Genomic DNA, 17,454 nt, shown 5'->3' on the forward strand with positions numbered 1-17,454 from the left:
TACTCTAGCAACATGTACCAGTCTGCTTCATGCCAAGCCACTTTCCCATCTTACATAACTAACTAAGTTGCTGGCAGAGTGCAGCTTCCTGCCTCTCTAACTCTCCCAGTAAGCCATGGGGCACCACAACGGGATATTCAGGGGGACAATTTCACCTTAAGCAAAGATGACCGCTTTCCCTGCTCGGCTGCTAACTACTTATGACGATAAAAGAACACAGACTTAGAGTTTGGGAGGCAGTCCAAAGCTTGGCTTGTGTCAGATGGGAGCAGAGTACAGCCAGAGAACTATTCTCCCACTCCATCAAATGTTCTGCCAAATATTTGAACCACCCCTCGTACTCCCAAATCTCCAGAAGAGGTCACAACAGAGGTGTTTCCCAAAGCTCCTACAACAGACTTATTGTTCTCGCATGTGTGGTTGTAAAGGGTTCCAGGACATAGCTACCACAACATAGCTACCATAGCTTCCAGGACATAGCTACCACAACATAGCTACCATAGCTTCCAGGACATAGCACCACAACATAGCTACCACAACATAGCTACCATAGCTTCCAGGACATAGCTACCACAACATAGCTACCATAGCTTCCAGGACATAGCTACCACAACATAGCTACCATAGCTTCCAGGACATAGCTACCACAACATAGCTACCATAGCTTCCAGGACATAGCACCACAACATAGCTACCATAGCTTCCAGGACATAGCACCACAACATAGCTACCATAGCTTCCAGGACATAGCTACCACAACATAGCTACCATAGCTTCCAGGACATAGCTACCACAACATAGCTACCATAGCTTCCAGGACATAGCTACCACAACATAGCTACCATAGCTTACAGGACATAGCCCACAACATAGCTACCATAGCTTCCAGGACATAGCTACCACAGCATAGCTACCATAGCTTCCAGGACATAGCTACCACAACATAGCTACCATAGCTTCCAGGACATAGCCCACAACATAGCTACCATAGCTTCCAGGACATAGCTACCACAACATAGCTACCATAGCTTCCAGGACATAGCACCACAACATAGCTACCATAGCTTCCAGGACATAGCTACCACAACATAGCTACAATAGCTTCCAGGACATAGCAACACAACATAGCTACCATAGCTTCCAGGACATAGCACCACAACATAGCTACCATAGCTTCCAGGACATAGCTAACACAACATAGCTACCATAGCTTCCAGGACATAGCTACCATAGCTTCCAGGACATAGCACCACAACATAGCTACCATAGCTTCCAGGACATAGCTACCACAACATAGCTACCATAGCTTCCAGGACAGAGCTACCACAACATAGCTACCATAGCTTCCAGGACATAGCACCACAACATAGCTACCATAGCTTCCAGGACATAGCTACCACAACATAGCTACCATAGCTTCCAGGACATAGCTACCACAACATAGCTACCATAGCTTCCAGGACATAGCTACCACAACATAGCTACCATAGCTTCCAGGACATAGCTACCACAACATAGCTACCATAGCTTCCAGGACATAGTGACCACAACATAGCTACCATAGCTTCCAGGACATAGCACAACAACTGAAATCATCAGCTTCTTTATTGAACGTTCCGATTTACTGATTGTGTCTGGGATTTTTACAACAGGGCTCATTTACAAAAAGAGACCTGGGTCTCAATATGACCCCCTGGTAAATAAAGGTTAAATAAACAGTTTACCTAACATGGACCTAATTACTGGGCATCAGTGCGAGAGACTGTGGTTCACAAAGAATGTGTCAACGTGTCCCCATTGACAGGGTAGATTACAACACAGCAGCAATAAAGGACAGACTGAATTTCCCATCACATAGCCTATCATCCTGACACTGACGGGCTGCTATCAAAGCTGATTAATCCTGCTGGCTGTTGTCCCTCCTGTCCTGCTTGCATCATGCCTGCTGCAGTGTCTTTTCCTGCCCTGCTTGCATCATGCCTGCTGCCACTCCTGTCCTGCTTGCATCATGCCTGCTGCAGTGTCCTCTCCTGTCCTGCTTGCATCATGCCTGCTGCAGTGTCCTCTCCTGTCCTGCTTGCATCATGCCTGGTGGCTGCTGCCACTCCTGTCCTGCTTGCATCATGCCTGCTGCAGTGTCCTCTCCTGTTTTGCTTGCATCATGCTTTGCTGGCTTCTGCCACTCCTGTCCTGCTTGCACCATGCCTGCTGCAGTGTCCTCTCCTGTCCTGATTGCATCATGCCTGCTGCAGTGTCCTCTCCTGTCCTGCTTGCATCATGCCTGCTGGCTGCTGCCACTCTTACATTTACATTTAAGTCATTTAGCAGACGCTCTTATCCAGAGCGACTTACAAATTGGTGAATTCACCTTCTGTCATGTCACTCTCCTCTCCTCTGTCATGTCACGCTCCTCTCCTCTGTCATGTCACGCTCCTCTCCTCTCCTGCCGTGTCACTCTCCTCTGTCATGCCACTCTCCTCTCCTGTCACTCTCCTCTACTCTGTCATGTCACGCTCCTCTCCTCTGTCATGTCACTCTCCTCTCTTGTCCTGATTGCATCATGCCTGCTGGCTGCTGCCAGTCCTGTCCCGATTGAAAGATGCCTGCTGGCTGCTGCCACTCTTGTCCTGCTTGCATCATGCCTGCTGCAGTGTCCTCTCCTGTCCTGCTTGCATCATGCCTGCTGGCACTCCTGTCCTGCTTGCATCATGCCTGCTGCAGTGTCCTCTCCTGTCCTGCTTGCATCATGCCTGCTGCAGTGTCCTCTCCTGTCCTGCTTGCATCATGCCTGGTGGCTGCTGCCACTCCTGTCCTGCTTGCATCATGCCTGCTGCAGTGTCCTCTCCTGTTTTGCTTGCATCATGCCTGCTGCAGTGTGCTCTCCTGTCCTGCTTGCATCATGCCTGCTGGCTGCTGCCACTCTTGTCCTGATTGCATCATGCCTGCTGGCTGCTGCCAATCCTGTCCCGATTGAAAGATGCCTGCTGGCTGCTGCCACTCTTGTCCTGCTTGCATCATGCCTGCTGCAGTGTCCTCTCCTGTCCTGCTTGCATCATGCCTGCTGGCACTCCTGTCCTGCTTGCATCATCCCTGCTGCAGTATCCACTCCTGTCCTGCTTGCATCATGCCTGCTGGCTTCTGCCACTCCTGTCCTGATTGCATCATGCCTGCTGCAGTGTCCTCTCCTGTTTTGCTTGCATCATGCCTGCTGCAGTGTGCTCTCCTGTCCTGCTTGCATCATGCCTGCTGGCTGCTGCCACTCTTGTCCTGATTGCATCATGCCTGCTGGCTGCTGCCAGTCCTGTCCCGATTGAAAGATGCCTGCTGGCTGCTGCCACTCTTGTCCTGCTTGCATCATGCCTGCTGCAGTGTCCTCTCCTGTCCTGCTTGCATCATGCCTGCTGGCACTCCTGTCCTGCTTGCATCATCCCTGCTGCAGTATCCACTCCTGTCCTGCTTGCATCATGCCTGCTGGCTGTTGTCCCTCCTGTCCTGCTTGCATCATGCCTGCTGGCTGCTGCCACTCCTGTCCTGATTGAAAGATGCCTGCTGGCTGCTGCCACTCCTGTCCTGATTGAAAGATGCCTGCTGTCTGCTGCCACTCCTGTCCTGCTTGCATCATGCCTGCTGGCTGCTGCCTCTCCTGTCCTGCTTGCATCATGCCTGCTGCAGTGTCCTCTCCTGTCCTGCTTGCATCATGCCTGCTTACTGCTGCCACTCCTGTCCTGCTTGCATCATGCCTGCTGGCTGCTGCCTCTCCTGTCCTGCCTGCATCATGCCTGCTGGCTGCTGCCACTCCTGTCCTGCTTGCATCATGCCTGCTTACTGCTGCCACTCCTGTCCTGCTTGCATCATGCCTGCTGGCTGCTGCCACTCCTGTCCTGCTTGCATCATGCCTGCTGCAGTGTCCTCTCCTGTCCTGCTTGCATCATGCCTGCTGGCTGCTGCCACTCCTGTCCTGTCCTGATTGAAAGATGCCTGCTGGCTGCTGCCACTCCTGTCCTGCTTGCATCATGCCTGCTGCAGTATCCTCTCCTGTCCTGCTTGCATCATACCTGCTGGCTGCTGCCACTCGTGTCCTGCTTGAAAGATGCCTGCTGGCTGATGCCACTCCTGTTCTGCTTGCATCATACCTGCTGAAGTGTCCTCTCCTGTCCTGCTTGCATCATGCCTGCTGGCTGCTGCCACTCCTGTCCTGCTTGCATCATGCCTGCTGGCTGCTTCCTCTCCTGTCCTGCTTGCATCATGCCTGCTGGCTGCTGCCACTCCTGTCCTGCTTGCATCAAGCCTGCTGGCTGCTGCCAATCCTGTCCTGCTTGCATCATGCCTGCTGCCACTCCTCTCCTGTCCTGCTTGCATCATGCTTGCTGCAGTGTCCTCTCCTGTCCTGCTTGCATCATGCCTGCTGGCTGCTGCCACTCCTGTCCTGCTTGCATCATAACCTGCTGCAGTGTCCTCTCATGTCCTGCTTGCATCATAACCTGCTGCAGTGTCCTCTCATGTCCTGCTTGCATCATGCCTGCTGCAGTGTCCTCTCCTGTCCTGATTGCATCATGCCTGCTGCAGTGTCCTCTCCTGTCCTGCTTGCATCATGCCTGCTGCAGTGTCCTCTCCTGTTCTGATTGCATCATGCCTGCTGCAGTGTACTGTCCTGCTTGCATCATGCCTGCTCCATAATGGCCAGTCACTCTGTAATGTACCACAGGGGCCTGTGTTAGGCCTGCTCACGCCATGTACTTCCATGTTAGACAAGATATAATAGCTCAGTCTTAACTCTCTAGTGATCTGCAACCAAGTTAAATACAGGCTATTATTCATATTATCAGCCCGATAAGGACTTTGACGAGCTGGATAAGCCTAACATGGAACCCAAACCGGTTGCGCGCGTGCGCCATCGTGCGCCATCGTGCGCCATCGTGCATACAAGTATTTTGTCTCCCCACACCAAATGCAATCACGACACGCAGGTTAAAATATCAAAACAAACTCGGAACCAATTACATTAATTTGTGGACAGGTCGAAAGTCATTAAACATGTATGGCAATTTAGCTAGTTAGCTTGTACTTGCTAGCTAATTTGTCCTGGGATATAAACATTGAGTAGTTATTTTACCTGAAATGTACAAGGTCCTCTACTCCGACAATTAATCCACACATAAAACGGCCAACCGAATCGTTTCTAGTCATCTCTCCTCCTTCCAGGCTTTTTCATCGTTTAACTTATATGGTGATCGCATCTAAACTTTTATTGTATTACAACTACCAGCAAAACAGTTCGTCTTTCAGTCACCCACGTGGGTATAACCAATGAGGAGATGGCACGTGGGTACCTGCTTCTATAAACCAATGAGGAGATGGGAGAGGCAGAACTTTCAGCGCGATCTGCGTTAGCAATATGAGTGACTTCTATTTTAGCCCTTGGCAACACAGACGCTCATTGACGCGCACGAGCAGTGTGGGTGCATTAATTGAATAACATGGATTTCTACATTTAATTTTCGACGCTCGCGTACGCGACGTGTCCGGTCTGGTCAGCATGTCCTTGTCCCTGACTGCTTCATAATTAAACCTGTCCCCCAACAGTGACACGGTTCCACGGGTGAGAGCGATAACATATGTCCCCAATGCCAATAAAGCCCTTTAAATTTAGAGTGGTATAAAGAGAGAGCGATAACATATGTTCCCAATGCCAATAAAGCCCTTTAAATTTAGAGTGGTATAAAGAGAGAGCGATAACATATGTTCCCAATGCCAATAAAGCCCTTTAAATTTAGAGTGGTATAAAGAGAGAGCGATAACATATGTTCCCAATGCCAATAAAGCCCTTTAAATTTAGAGTGGTATAAAGAGAGAGCGATAACATATGTTCCCAATGCCAATAAAGCCCTTTAAATTTAGAGTGGTATAAAGAGAGAGCGATAACATATGCTCCCAATGCCAATAAAGCCCTTTAAATTTAGAGTGGTATAAAGAGAGAGCGATAACATATGCTCCCAATGCCAATAAAGCCCTTTAAATTTAGAGTGGTATAAAGAGAGAGCGATAACATATGTTCCCAATGCCAATAAAGCCCTTTAAATTTAGAGTGGTATAAAGAGAGAGCGATAACATATGCTCCCAATGCCAATAAAGCCCTTTAAATTTAGAGTGGTATAAAGAGAGAGCGATAACATATGCTCCCAATGCCAATAAAGCCCTTTAAATTTAGAGTGGTATAAAGAGAGAGCGATAACATATGCTCCCGATGCCAATAAAGCCCTTTAAATTTAGAGTGGTATAAAGAGAGAGCGATAACATATGCTCCCGATGCCAATAAAGCCCTTTAAATTTAGAGTGGTATAAAGAGAGAGCGATAACATATGCTCCCGATGCCAATAAAGCCCTTTAAATTTAGAGTGGTATAAAGAGAGAGCGATAACATATGTTCCCGATGCCAATAAAGCCCTTTAAATTTAGAGTGGTATAAAGAGAGAGCGATAACATATGCTCCCGATGCCAATAAAGCCCTTTAAATTTAGAGTGGTATAAAGAGAGAGCGATAACATATGCTCCCAATGCCAATAAAGCCCTTTGAATTGAATTCCGAGAGAAATTCAGTTTACTCACAGGGAGGAATGTTGGCCCTGAGGCAGACCTGGACACACGGCAACTCAAATAGTCTCACTGTCTGTGGTGTCGGCAGGACATTTCACCCCCAGAGACCCAGCTCTGAAAGCCTGTCTCAGATGACTATAACACAGTAAAGTGATGACTGTTGTAACGTGTGAATCTAATGAAGACAAAGTTGTTACATTGCAGGAATAAAGATTAAGAAGAGCGTCCAGTTGCCTGAGGGGAAGAATAGTCATGTTCAACACCATGTCAACGTATTCTATAAAGGATAACAAATGTATGTAAATCAAAACTAAACGTCATGTTTTAGATATGAAGGGTTCAGTTAGGCCGTGGTGGCTTTAGATCACCAGCAGGACAGAGAGACAGTCCTGTATGTGGGAGGAGAGGTATTGCATAGGGGCCTTGTGTTTTTCTGTAGTTAACAACACTGCAGTAAGGATAGACTAGTGAGCAACAGTGCAGTAAGGCTGCAGTAGGCTGGACTAGTGAACCAACAGTGCAGTAAGGCTGCAGTAGGCTGGACTAGTGAACCAACACTGCAGTAGGCTGGATTAGTGAACCAACACTGCAGTAAGGTTGGACTAGTGAACCAACACTGCAGTAAGGTTGGACTAGTGAACCAACACTGCAGTAGGCTAGACTAATGAACCAACACTGCAGTACGGTTGGACTAGTGAACCAACAGTGCAGTAGGTTGGACTAGTGAACCAACAGTGCAGTAGGCTGGACTAGTGAACCAACACTGCAGTAAGGTTGGACTAGTGAACCAACACTGCAGTAGGCTGGACTAGTGAACCAACACTGCAGTAAGGTTGGACTAGTGAACCAACAGTGCAGTAGGCTGGACTAGTGAACCAACAGTGCAGTAGGCTGGACTAGTGAACCAACACTGCAGTAGGCTGGACTAGTGAACCAACACTGCAGTAAGGTTGGACTAGTGAACCAACACTGCAGTAGGCCGGACTAGTGAACCAACACTGCAGTAAGGTTGGACTAGTGAACCAACACTGCAGTAGGCTAGACTAGTGAACCAACACTGCAGTGCGGTTGGACTAGTGAACCAACAGTGCAGTAGGCCGGACTAGTGAACCAACACTGCAGTAAGGTTGGACTAGTGAACCAACAGTGCAGTAGGCTGGACTAGTGAACCAACAGTGCAGTAGGCTGGACTAGTGAACCAACACTGCAGTAGGCTGGACTAGTGAACCAACAGTGCAGTAGGCTGGACTAGTGAACCAACACTGCAGTAAGGTTGGACTAGTGAACCAAAAGTGCAGTAGGCTGGACTAGTGAACCAACACTGCAGTAGGCTGGACTAGTGAACCAACAGTGCAGTAGGCTGGACTAGTGAACCAACACTGCAGTAGGCTGGACTAGTGAACCAACAGTGCAGTAGACTGGACTAGTGAACCAACAGTGCAGTAAGGTTGGACTAGTGAACCAACAGTGCAGTAGGCTAGACTAGTGAACCAACAGTGCAGTAGGCTGGACTAGTGAACCAACAGTGCAGTAAGGTTGGACTAGTGAACCAACAGTGCAGTAGGCTGGACTAGTGAACCAACAGTGCAGTAGGCTGGACTAGTGTGCCAACACTGCAGTAGGCTGGAATAGTGAACCAACAGTGCAGTAGGCTTGAATAGTGGACCAGCAGTGCAGTAGGGTGGACTAGTGGACCAGCAGTGCAGTAGGCTAGACTAGTGGACCAACGGTGCAGTAGGCTGGACTAGTGGACCAGCAGTGCAGTAGGCTGGACTAGTGAACCAACAGTGCAGTAAGCTGGACTAGTGAACCAACAGTGCAGTAGGCTGGACTAGTGAACCAACAGTACAGTAGGCTGGACTAGTGAACCAACAGTACAGTAGGCTGGACTAGTGAACCAACAGTGCAGTAGGCTGGACTAGTGAACCAACAGTGCAGTAGGCTGGACTAGTGAACCAACAGTGCAGTAAGGTTGGACTAGTGAACCAACACTGCAGTAGGCTGGACTAGTGAACCAACAGTGCAGTAGGCTGGACTAGTGAACCAACAGTGCAGTAGGCTGGACTAGTGAACCAACAGTGCAGTAAGGTTGGACTAGTGAACCAACAGTGCAGTAGGCTAGACTAGTGAACCAACAGTGCAGTAGGCTGGACTAGTGAACCAACAGTGCAGTAAGGTTGGACTAGTGAACCAACAGTGCAGTAGGCTGGACTAGTGAACCAACAGTGCAGTAGGCTGGACTATTGAACCAATAGTGCAGTAGGCTGGACTAGTGAACCAACAGTGCATTAAGGTTGGACTAGTGAACCAACAGTGCAGTAGGCTAGACTAGTGAACCAACAGTGCAGTAGGCTGGACTAGTGAACCAACAGTGCAGTAGGCTGGACTAGTGAACCAACAGTGCATTAAGGTTGGACTAGTGAACCAACAGTGCAGTAGGCTAGACTAGTGAACCAACAGTGCAGTAGGCTGGACTAGTGAACCAACAGTGCAGTAGGCTGGACTAGTGAACCAACACTGCAGTAGGCTGGAATAGTGAACCAACAATGCAGTAGGCTGGAATAGTGGACCAGCAGTGCAGTAGGCTGGACTAGTGGACCAGCAGTGCAGTAGGCTGGACTAGTGGACCAGCAGTGCAGTAGGCTGGACTAGTGAACCAACAGTGCAGTAAGCTGGACTAGTGAACCAACAGTGGAGTAGGCTGGACTAGTGAACCAACAGTGCAGTAGGCTGGAATAGTGAACCAACTTTGAGTCAAATGTAACGGAGTCCATTCCCGTGTTGTGAATGGATCCTAGGTGTAGGTGTCAGCTGGTCACGCCGTTATTCGGCAGTCTGGACCATGTACACAGGCTTGTTCTGTGTAGCTTGACAGAAACTAGGGCAAAGCAGTTGGCTAGGTACTGCTCTGTTTCAGCTGTCGTGGGACTAGGGCAAAGCAGTTGGCTAGGTACTGCTCTGTTTTTGCTGTCGTGGGACTAGGGCAAAGCAGTTGGCTAGGTACTGCTCTGTTTTTGCTGTCGTGGGACTAGGGCAAAGCAGTTGGCTAGGTACTGCTCTGTTTTTGCTGTCGTGGGACTAGGGCAAAGCAGTTGGCTAGGTACTGCTCTGTTTCAGCTGTCGTGGGACTAGGGCAAAGCAGTTGGCTAGGTTACTGCTCTGTTTTTGCTGTCGTGGGACTAGGGCAAAGCAGTTGGCTAGGTACTGCTCTGTTTCAGCTGTCGTGGGACTAGGGCAAAGCAGTTGGCTAGGTACTGCTATGTATCAGCTGTAGTGGGCAGCCTAGCTGTTTAAGGAAGGAAGTGCTTTCTGTACCCTTTAGTGCCATGCAGACAGGGATCTGTCTGGGATCCTTTTTTTTGTAAATTTGATATGTGGATTCAAATAAAGAATTTAGTGTTTGTGTTATATGTTGTGTGAATTAAAGGGTCTGTCTAGTCCAGTAGTTTGCATATTATATACAGTAGTTGGCACACCTCTCCAATTTCTAGTAGTTCTAAGGGGTCTTTTGCCAGAGGTTACCTCAGCATATGCTTCTGTCCCGTCATCAAGCCTTTGATACTTTTCTTAGCTTTCTCCGTCCGGATGTGTGGTGTGTAAACAACGTCCATAGCTTAGCATAGCATAGCTACAACGTTCTAATAGAAGCCTACCTTTTCCAAAACAGCGTTGTTTCTTATATTAGAGTGTTTAGAGAACTGTTCAGTGTTCTCTAAACAGTTGTTTAGTTTACTTTGATGTCCTTTGTCTTCTGTCTTTTTATTGAGTTGTTAACTTGCTCGTTTTTTGATAGCTTACTATCTTCTTTTAGGAGAGTCCCTAACAACTGCTTAACAACCCAGTTAGCTAAGCTAACTGCACAATCTTATAGGCCTATCTTCTTCATTTGTTGCTTGATTTGTCTCACATTCAGTTGTCTTTTGTTTTTTCCAATGTACTTCACTCTAAAAACCATGCTAATTTCAATATTTGTAGGAGCTCATTTTTTTTAGCAGCTGCTGCTCAAGTTGAAACTATTCTCTCAATTCAATTCAAGGGCTTTATTGGCATGGGAAACATATGTAACATCGCCAAAGCAAGTGATCTCTAATCTATCTGTTTCTCTCTCTCTGACCTCTCCCCCCCTCTTTCCTCCCTCTCTCTCTCTCCACCCCTCTCTCTCCCTATGATCTCTCTCTTCGACCCGTCTCCCTCTCCTCCCTCTCTATCCCCCTCTCCCTCACCATCTCTCTCTCCACCAATCTCTCTCCCCATGATCTCTCTCTTTGACAGTCTCCCTCTCCTTCCTCTCTCTCTCTAATAACTGACACAGCAGCTGCTGAGGTGTTGAGGAAACTCTCACACACTTCCGTGACACACACACACACACACACACACACACACACAAAGTCCTTCCTCTTTCATTACAGTTGTCTGAGGCTTCCCAGCCCAGTCTTGTTGCTGTCCTTGTGTCTGGGGGTTCAACACATACACATGCAAATCTAACCACTCGTAAAGTCTTGTGTGTCCTAAACAATCCCTATGGAACACAATGAAGCCATCTCCCCAGTAACAGCTGAATGTTCCAATAAGCAGCATTCAAATAGAGAGGCAAGAGCCATCGGAACTGAACCCAGTGATAAAGAGAACAAAGTTAACTCCGAGCAGGTTGTGTCACAGAAAATACCAGAACAGGAAGTTACTATAGTGTGGTAGACCACAGATCATATTTCAAGTCCTGTTGTCTGTGTAGAAGTGCTGTTGGCCTTCTCCTGGAACCCTCCAATACTGTCCGTCTGTCCCACACGTGACTTAATGAACTTCCTGCTGAACACATTCCTAACCTCTTTTGAATTATTGTATACTTCCTTAGAATGATTCCCCTATATGTTCTCTATAACAGCAGTTCCTTACTGGGAGGTTAGTCTGCCTATAGGGCCCTTTCAGGGGACAGTTTTGAACCAGAGATTGGGGTTTCTACAGGTTCATTTCCACATTGGCTGAAAATAGACTATCCGCAGACAAGTTGAGAAAGTTGAATAACATGGTAATAAACAGTTTGGGAAATCACCTTAACTATTATGTTCCATTATCATATAGTATGTTTATCTCCATTATCATGTCCTGTGTTTATCTCCATTATCACAGAGCATGTTTTCTCCATTATCCTGTCTTATGGTTACTCCATTATCCTGTCCTACATTTATCTCCATTACAGTATCCTATATTTATCTCCATTACAGTATCCTATCCTACATTTAGCACCATTATCCTGTCCAATGTTTAGCTCTTGCTGTAAAGTGTAACTAGCTCCTGTCCTGTACACATCAACAAGCCAGCTGTTTGCATTTCTCTGTTGTCCTCTTTTACAGCACTCCCCAGGATCAGGCAGGCTGGCTGGCCAGTCAACATGTGGGGCTGGGATTAACACTAAGGAGGAGTCATTATAAAGATACGAAACACTGATCTTAGAGCTAAATAAGATGTATATAACAGCTCATAATAATGACATACAGTACATTATAATCTACATACAGAACACAGAGCATAGAGCTACATAACAGGTCTAGGAGTGCTCATAATAATGACATACAGTACATTATAATCTACATACAGAACACAGAGCATAGAGCTACATAACAGGTCTAGGAGTGCTCATAATAATGACATACAGTACATTATAATCTACATACAGAACACAGAGCATAGAGCTACATAACAGGTCTAGGAGTGCTCATAATAATGACATACAGTACATTATAATCTACATACAGAACACAGAGCATAGAGCTACATAACAGGTCTAGGAGTGCTCATAAAACAGTAATAACAGCTCAGGAGAAACAGCAACACACTCACCTCCCCAGCTCTTCACCAATCTCATAGAAGTCCTCTACTCTCTGTTGCTTGAAAACCGCCATACCCAATGTCCTCATTGAGGGTCGATACGTCCTCGTAAACGATAAACATGTAACTCTGTCTTCAGTCTGAGTGACACAACGAGAGAGAAGTGCCTGTTCAGTTCTGAGCGACAAAACAAGAGAGAATGAGAGCAGAATATGAGCAGCGCAGCAACGTACTGACGAGCGATTGTGAGATGAGGACTGACATCTCTACCCACATGTCCCAGCATGCTGCACTACATTCCAGCTCAAACGAAAAGGAGGTGCAACTCCATGTGTTCCATAAGCCAAGACAGGATCCTTCTGAAGCTGAGCCAGGATAGGATCATTCTGAGGGCTGAGCCAGGATAGGATCATTCTGAGGGCTGAGCCAGGATAGGATCCTTCTGAGGGCTGAGCCAGGATAGGATCCTTCTGAGGGCTGAGCCAGGATAGGATCATTCTGAGGGCTGAGCCAGGATAGGATCCTTCTGAGGGCTGAGCCAGGATAGGATCCTTCTGAGGGCTGAGCCAGGATAGGATCCTTCTGAGGGCTGAGCCAGGATAGGATCCTTCTGAGGGCTGAGCCAGGATAGGATCATTCTGAAGCTGAGCCAAGACAGGATCCTTCTGAAGCTGAGCCAGGATAGGATCCTTCTGAAGCTGAGCCAAGACAGGATCCTTCTGAAGCTGAGCCAAGACAGGATCCTTCTGAAGCTGAGCCAGGATAGGATCATTCTGAGGGCTGAGCCAGGATAGGATCCTTCTGAGGGCTGAGCCAGGATAGGATCCTTCTGAGGGCTGAGCCAGGATAGGATCCTTCTGAGGGCTGAGCCAGGATAGGATCCTTCTGAGGGCTGAGCCAGGATAGGATCCTTCTGAGGGCTGAGCCAGGATAGGATCCTTCTGAGGGCTGAGCCAGGATAGGATCCTTCTGAGGGCTGAGCCAGGATAGGATCCTTCTGAAGCTGAGCCAGGATAGGATCCTTCTGAGGGCTGAGCCAGGATAGGATCCTTCTGAGGGCTGAGCCAGGATAGGATCCTTCTGAGGGCTGAGCCAGAATAGGATCATTCTGAGGGCTGAGCCAGGATAGGATCCTTCTGAGGGCTGAGCCAGGATAGGATCATTCTGAGGGCTGAGCCAGGATAGGATCATTCTGAGGGCTGAGCCAGGATAGGATCCTTCTGAGGGCTGAGCCAGGATAGGATCCTTCTGAGGGCTGAGCCAGGATAGGATCCTTCTGAGGGCTGAGCCAGGATAGGATCCTTCTGAGGGCTGAGCCAGGATAGGATCCTTCTGAGGGCTGAGCCAGGATAGGATCCTTCTGAGGGCTGAGCCAGGATAGGATCATTCTGAGGGCTGAGCCAGGATAGGATCCTTCTGAGGGCTGAGCCAGGATAGGATCATTCTGAAGCTGAGCCTAACACTACAGGCCAATGGGCATGACTATGGCCTTGGAGATTTTTTTTTTTAGGTAGCATTCCTAAAGGCACCCTATAGACCTATGGGTCTCCCTGTGGGTCTCATGGGCCTCCCTATGGGTCTCATGGGCCTCCCTATGGGTCTCCCTATGGGTCTCATGGGCCTCCCTATGGGTCTCATGGGCCTCCCTATGGGTCTCCCTATGGGCCTCCCTATTGGGTCTCCCTATGGGCCTCCCTATGATGGGCCTCATGGGTCTCCCTATGGGCCTCCCTATAGACCTCCCTGTGGTTCTCCATATGGGCCTCATGGGTCTCCCTATAGACCTCCCTATGGTTCTCCCTATGGGCCTCATGGGTCTCCCTATAGACCTCCCTATGGTTCTCACTATGGGCCTCATGGGTCTCCCTATGGGCCTCCCTATGGACCTCCCTATGGTTCTCCATATGGGCCTCATGGGTCTCCCTATAGACCTCCCTATAGACCTCCCTATGGTTCTCCCTATGGGCCTCATGGGTCTCCCTATAGACCTCCCTATAGACCTCCCTATGGTTCTCACTATGGGCCTCATGGGTCTCCCTATGGGCCTCCCTATAGACCTCCCTATGGTTCTCCCTATGGGCCTCATGGGTCTCCCTATGGGCCTCCCTATGGTTCTCCCTATGGGCCTCATGGGTCTCCCTATGGGCCTCCCTATAGACCTCCCTATGGACCTCCCTATGAGTCCTATGGGTCTCCCTATAGACCTCCCTATGGATCTCCCTATAGACCTCCCTATGGGTCTCCCTATGGGCCTCATGGGTCTCCCTATGGGCCTCCCTATAGACCTCCCTATGGACCTTCCTATGGACCTCCATATGAGTCTCCCTATGGGTCTCCCTATAGACCTCCTTATGGGTCCTATGGATCTCCCTATAGACCTCCCTATGGTTCTCCCTATGGGCCTCATGGGTGTCCCTATGGGGCTCCCTATAGACCTCCCTATGGACCTCCCTATGGACCTCATGGGTCTCCCTATGGGGCTCCCTATAGACCTCCCTATGGACCTCCCTATGGGTCTCCCTATAGACCTCCCTATGGGTCCTATGGATCTCACTATAGACCTCCCTATGGGTCCTATGGGTCTCCCTATGGGTCTTCCTATGGGTCCTATGGGTCTCCCTATGGGCCTCCCTATGGGTCTCCCTATAGACCTCCCTATGGGTCTCCCTATGGTCCTCCCTATTGACCTCCCTATTGGGCCTCCCTATGGTCCTCCCTATGGGTCTCCCTATGGGCCTCCCTATGGGTCTCCCTATAGACCTCCCTATGGGTCTCCCTATGGTCCTCCCTATTGACCTCCCTATTGGGCCTCCCTATGGTCCTCCCTATGGGCCTCCCTATGGGCCTCCCTATGGGTCCTATGGGTCTCCCTATAGACCTCCCTATGGGTCTCCCTATAGACCTCCCTATGGGTCTCATGGGTCTTCCTATGGGCCTCCCTATGGGTCTCATGGGTCTTATGGGTCTCCCTATAGACCTCCCTATGGTCCTCCCTATGGGTCTCCCTATGGGCCTCCCTATGGGTCTCCCTATAGACCTCCCTATGGGTCTCCCTATGGTCCTCCCTATTGACCTCCCTATTGGGCCTCCCTATGGTCCTCCCTATGGGCCTCCCTATGGGCCTCCCTATGGGTCCTATGGGTCTCCCTATAGACCTCCCTATGGGTCTCCCTATAGACCTCCCTATGGGTCTCATGGGTCTTCCTATGGGCCTCCCTATGGGTCTCATGGGTCTTATGGGTCTCCCTATAGACCTCCCTATGGGTCTCATGGGTCTTCCTATGGGCCTCCCTATGGGTCTCATGGGTCTTATGGGTCTCCCTATGGGCCTCCCTATAGACCTCCCTATGAGTCCTATGGGTCTCCCTATAGACCTCCCTATGGGTCTCCCTATAGACCTCCCTATGGGTCCTATGGATCTCCCTATAGACCTCCCTATGGGTCTCCCTATGGGCCTCATGGGTCTCCCTATAGACCTCCCTATGGGTCTCCCTATGGGTCTCCCTATGGGTCTCCCTATGGGTCCTGGTTAAAAGCAGTGTACTACAATAGGAATAGTGTCCCAGTTTGCCTTTCTTTCACAACATTTTAGTCAAGGAGCCTGGAAACACTAAGCCTGAATCTAAATGCCACTGTTGGTATAACAGGGCTTCAGTATTAGGCAAGCCTGATTTTGAATGCCAAATTAACAGCATTAACAAGGATCAACCCTGAATATTCAAAAGCAAAGAATTACAGAAATTACGGAAGATTGAACACGTCAAACTATAATCACGATCATTGAAAGAATAATGAATGATTTTCAAGTTGCCTTTAAGTGTTGAACAAACGTTCTCCACCCAATGTATCAATAAGAGCCGTGACAACATTACAACGTGAAGGGACAGTTTCCTTGTCAGAACAATGTACCAACTCCACTACGTAAGCTATAACAAAGTACTTGATGTTCTTACCTTATATGATGTCAAAGGAAATAGCTGGTCTTAATGCTGTAGTAAGTCATACTACTCCTGTCTGTGACTCTTGACTGCAGTGTTTTCAGTGTGCTGTGACTGTCCCCTCCAAGCACAGACACTGACTGGTCGGTCGCTCCAAGCAGACACACATGTATAAGTCTGAAAATGATGCCATCTGTTGGCTATACAGGAAACAGCACTGTGACATTGAGGAAGCCCACACGATGTGGGGCTTTGAGAAAAAGAACGTGATGATCAGAAATAGTCTCGAAATGTTGTTCTGCCTTTTAGATAAAGCTTTAGTGGTTCCTCAAAAGATCATTAGTGGATGATGTAGGCTATACATTAATATGCTTTTCCTGTTACTACCGACAGACACACAATGTTCCAACACAAGCAAAGTGTGAGTGAACCCAGCTGGCTAGAAAATGTGGCAATAGCAAATCTAAATCAAATCCAATTTTATTCGGCACATGCTTTGCAAACAACAGGAGTAGACGGACAAGAAAAGACTAACTTACGGGTCCTTTTCCAATGCAGAGTTCACATCAAAATAAATTACATAGTGATATGAAGACGAAATATACAGTGAATAACAATAACGAGTAAAAGTAACATGGCTATACTCAGTACTGGTACTCCCTGTATATAGCCATGTTATTACCTGGTACTCCCTGTATATAGCCATGTTATTACCTGGTACTCCCTGTATATAGCCATGTTATTACCTGGTACTCCCTGTATATAGCCATGTTATTACCTGGTACTCCCTGTATATAGCCATGTTATTACCTGGTACTCCCTGTATATAGCCATGTTATTACCTGGTACTCCCTGTATATAGCCATGTTATTACCTGGTACTCCCTGTATATAGCCATGTTATTACCTGGTACTCCCTGTATATAGCCATGTTATTACCTCCCTGTATATAACCATGTTATTACCTGGTACTCCCTGTATATAACCATGTTATTACCTCCCTGTATATAACCATGTTATTACCTGGTACTCCCTGTATATAGCCATGTTATCACCTCCCTGTAAATAACCATGTTATTACCTGGTACTCCCTGTAT

The 17,454-nt window shown here is 48.2% G+C and overlaps 1 protein-coding gene across 8 annotated transcripts in view; it reads right to left on the reverse strand.

The window, feature by feature from the left end:
* dapk2b (death-associated protein kinase 2b) overlaps nucleotides 1–16,484 on the reverse strand; it is a 77,357-nt gene extending 60,873 nt beyond the window's left edge. For 7 of the 8 annotated variants that reach the window (XR_010458056.1, XR_010458055.1, XR_010458059.1 and 4 more), the window contains exons 1-2: nucleotides 16,374–16,484; nucleotides 12,433–12,597 (exon numbers count right to left, since the gene is read on the reverse strand). Coding sequence is in view for 2 of the 8 variants with exons in the window: in XM_064990239.1 (XP_064846311.1) it covers nucleotides 12,433–12,509 (77 nt within the window). In the remaining 6 variants the exon portion in view is untranslated. The remainder of the gene's footprint in view (nucleotides 1–12,432; nucleotides 12,598–16,373) is intronic. The other variant, XM_064990240.1, reaches the window with a different exon arrangement.
* Between the last annotated feature and the right edge of the window lie 970 nt (nucleotides 16,485–17,454).

Source organism: Oncorhynchus masou, chromosome 15 (genome assembly GCF_036934945.1).
Source record: "Oncorhynchus masou masou isolate Uvic2021 chromosome 15, UVic_Omas_1.1, whole genome shotgun sequence".
In the NCBI taxonomy this organism is placed as follows: domain Eukaryota; kingdom Metazoa; phylum Chordata; class Actinopteri; order Salmoniformes; family Salmonidae; genus Oncorhynchus; species Oncorhynchus masou.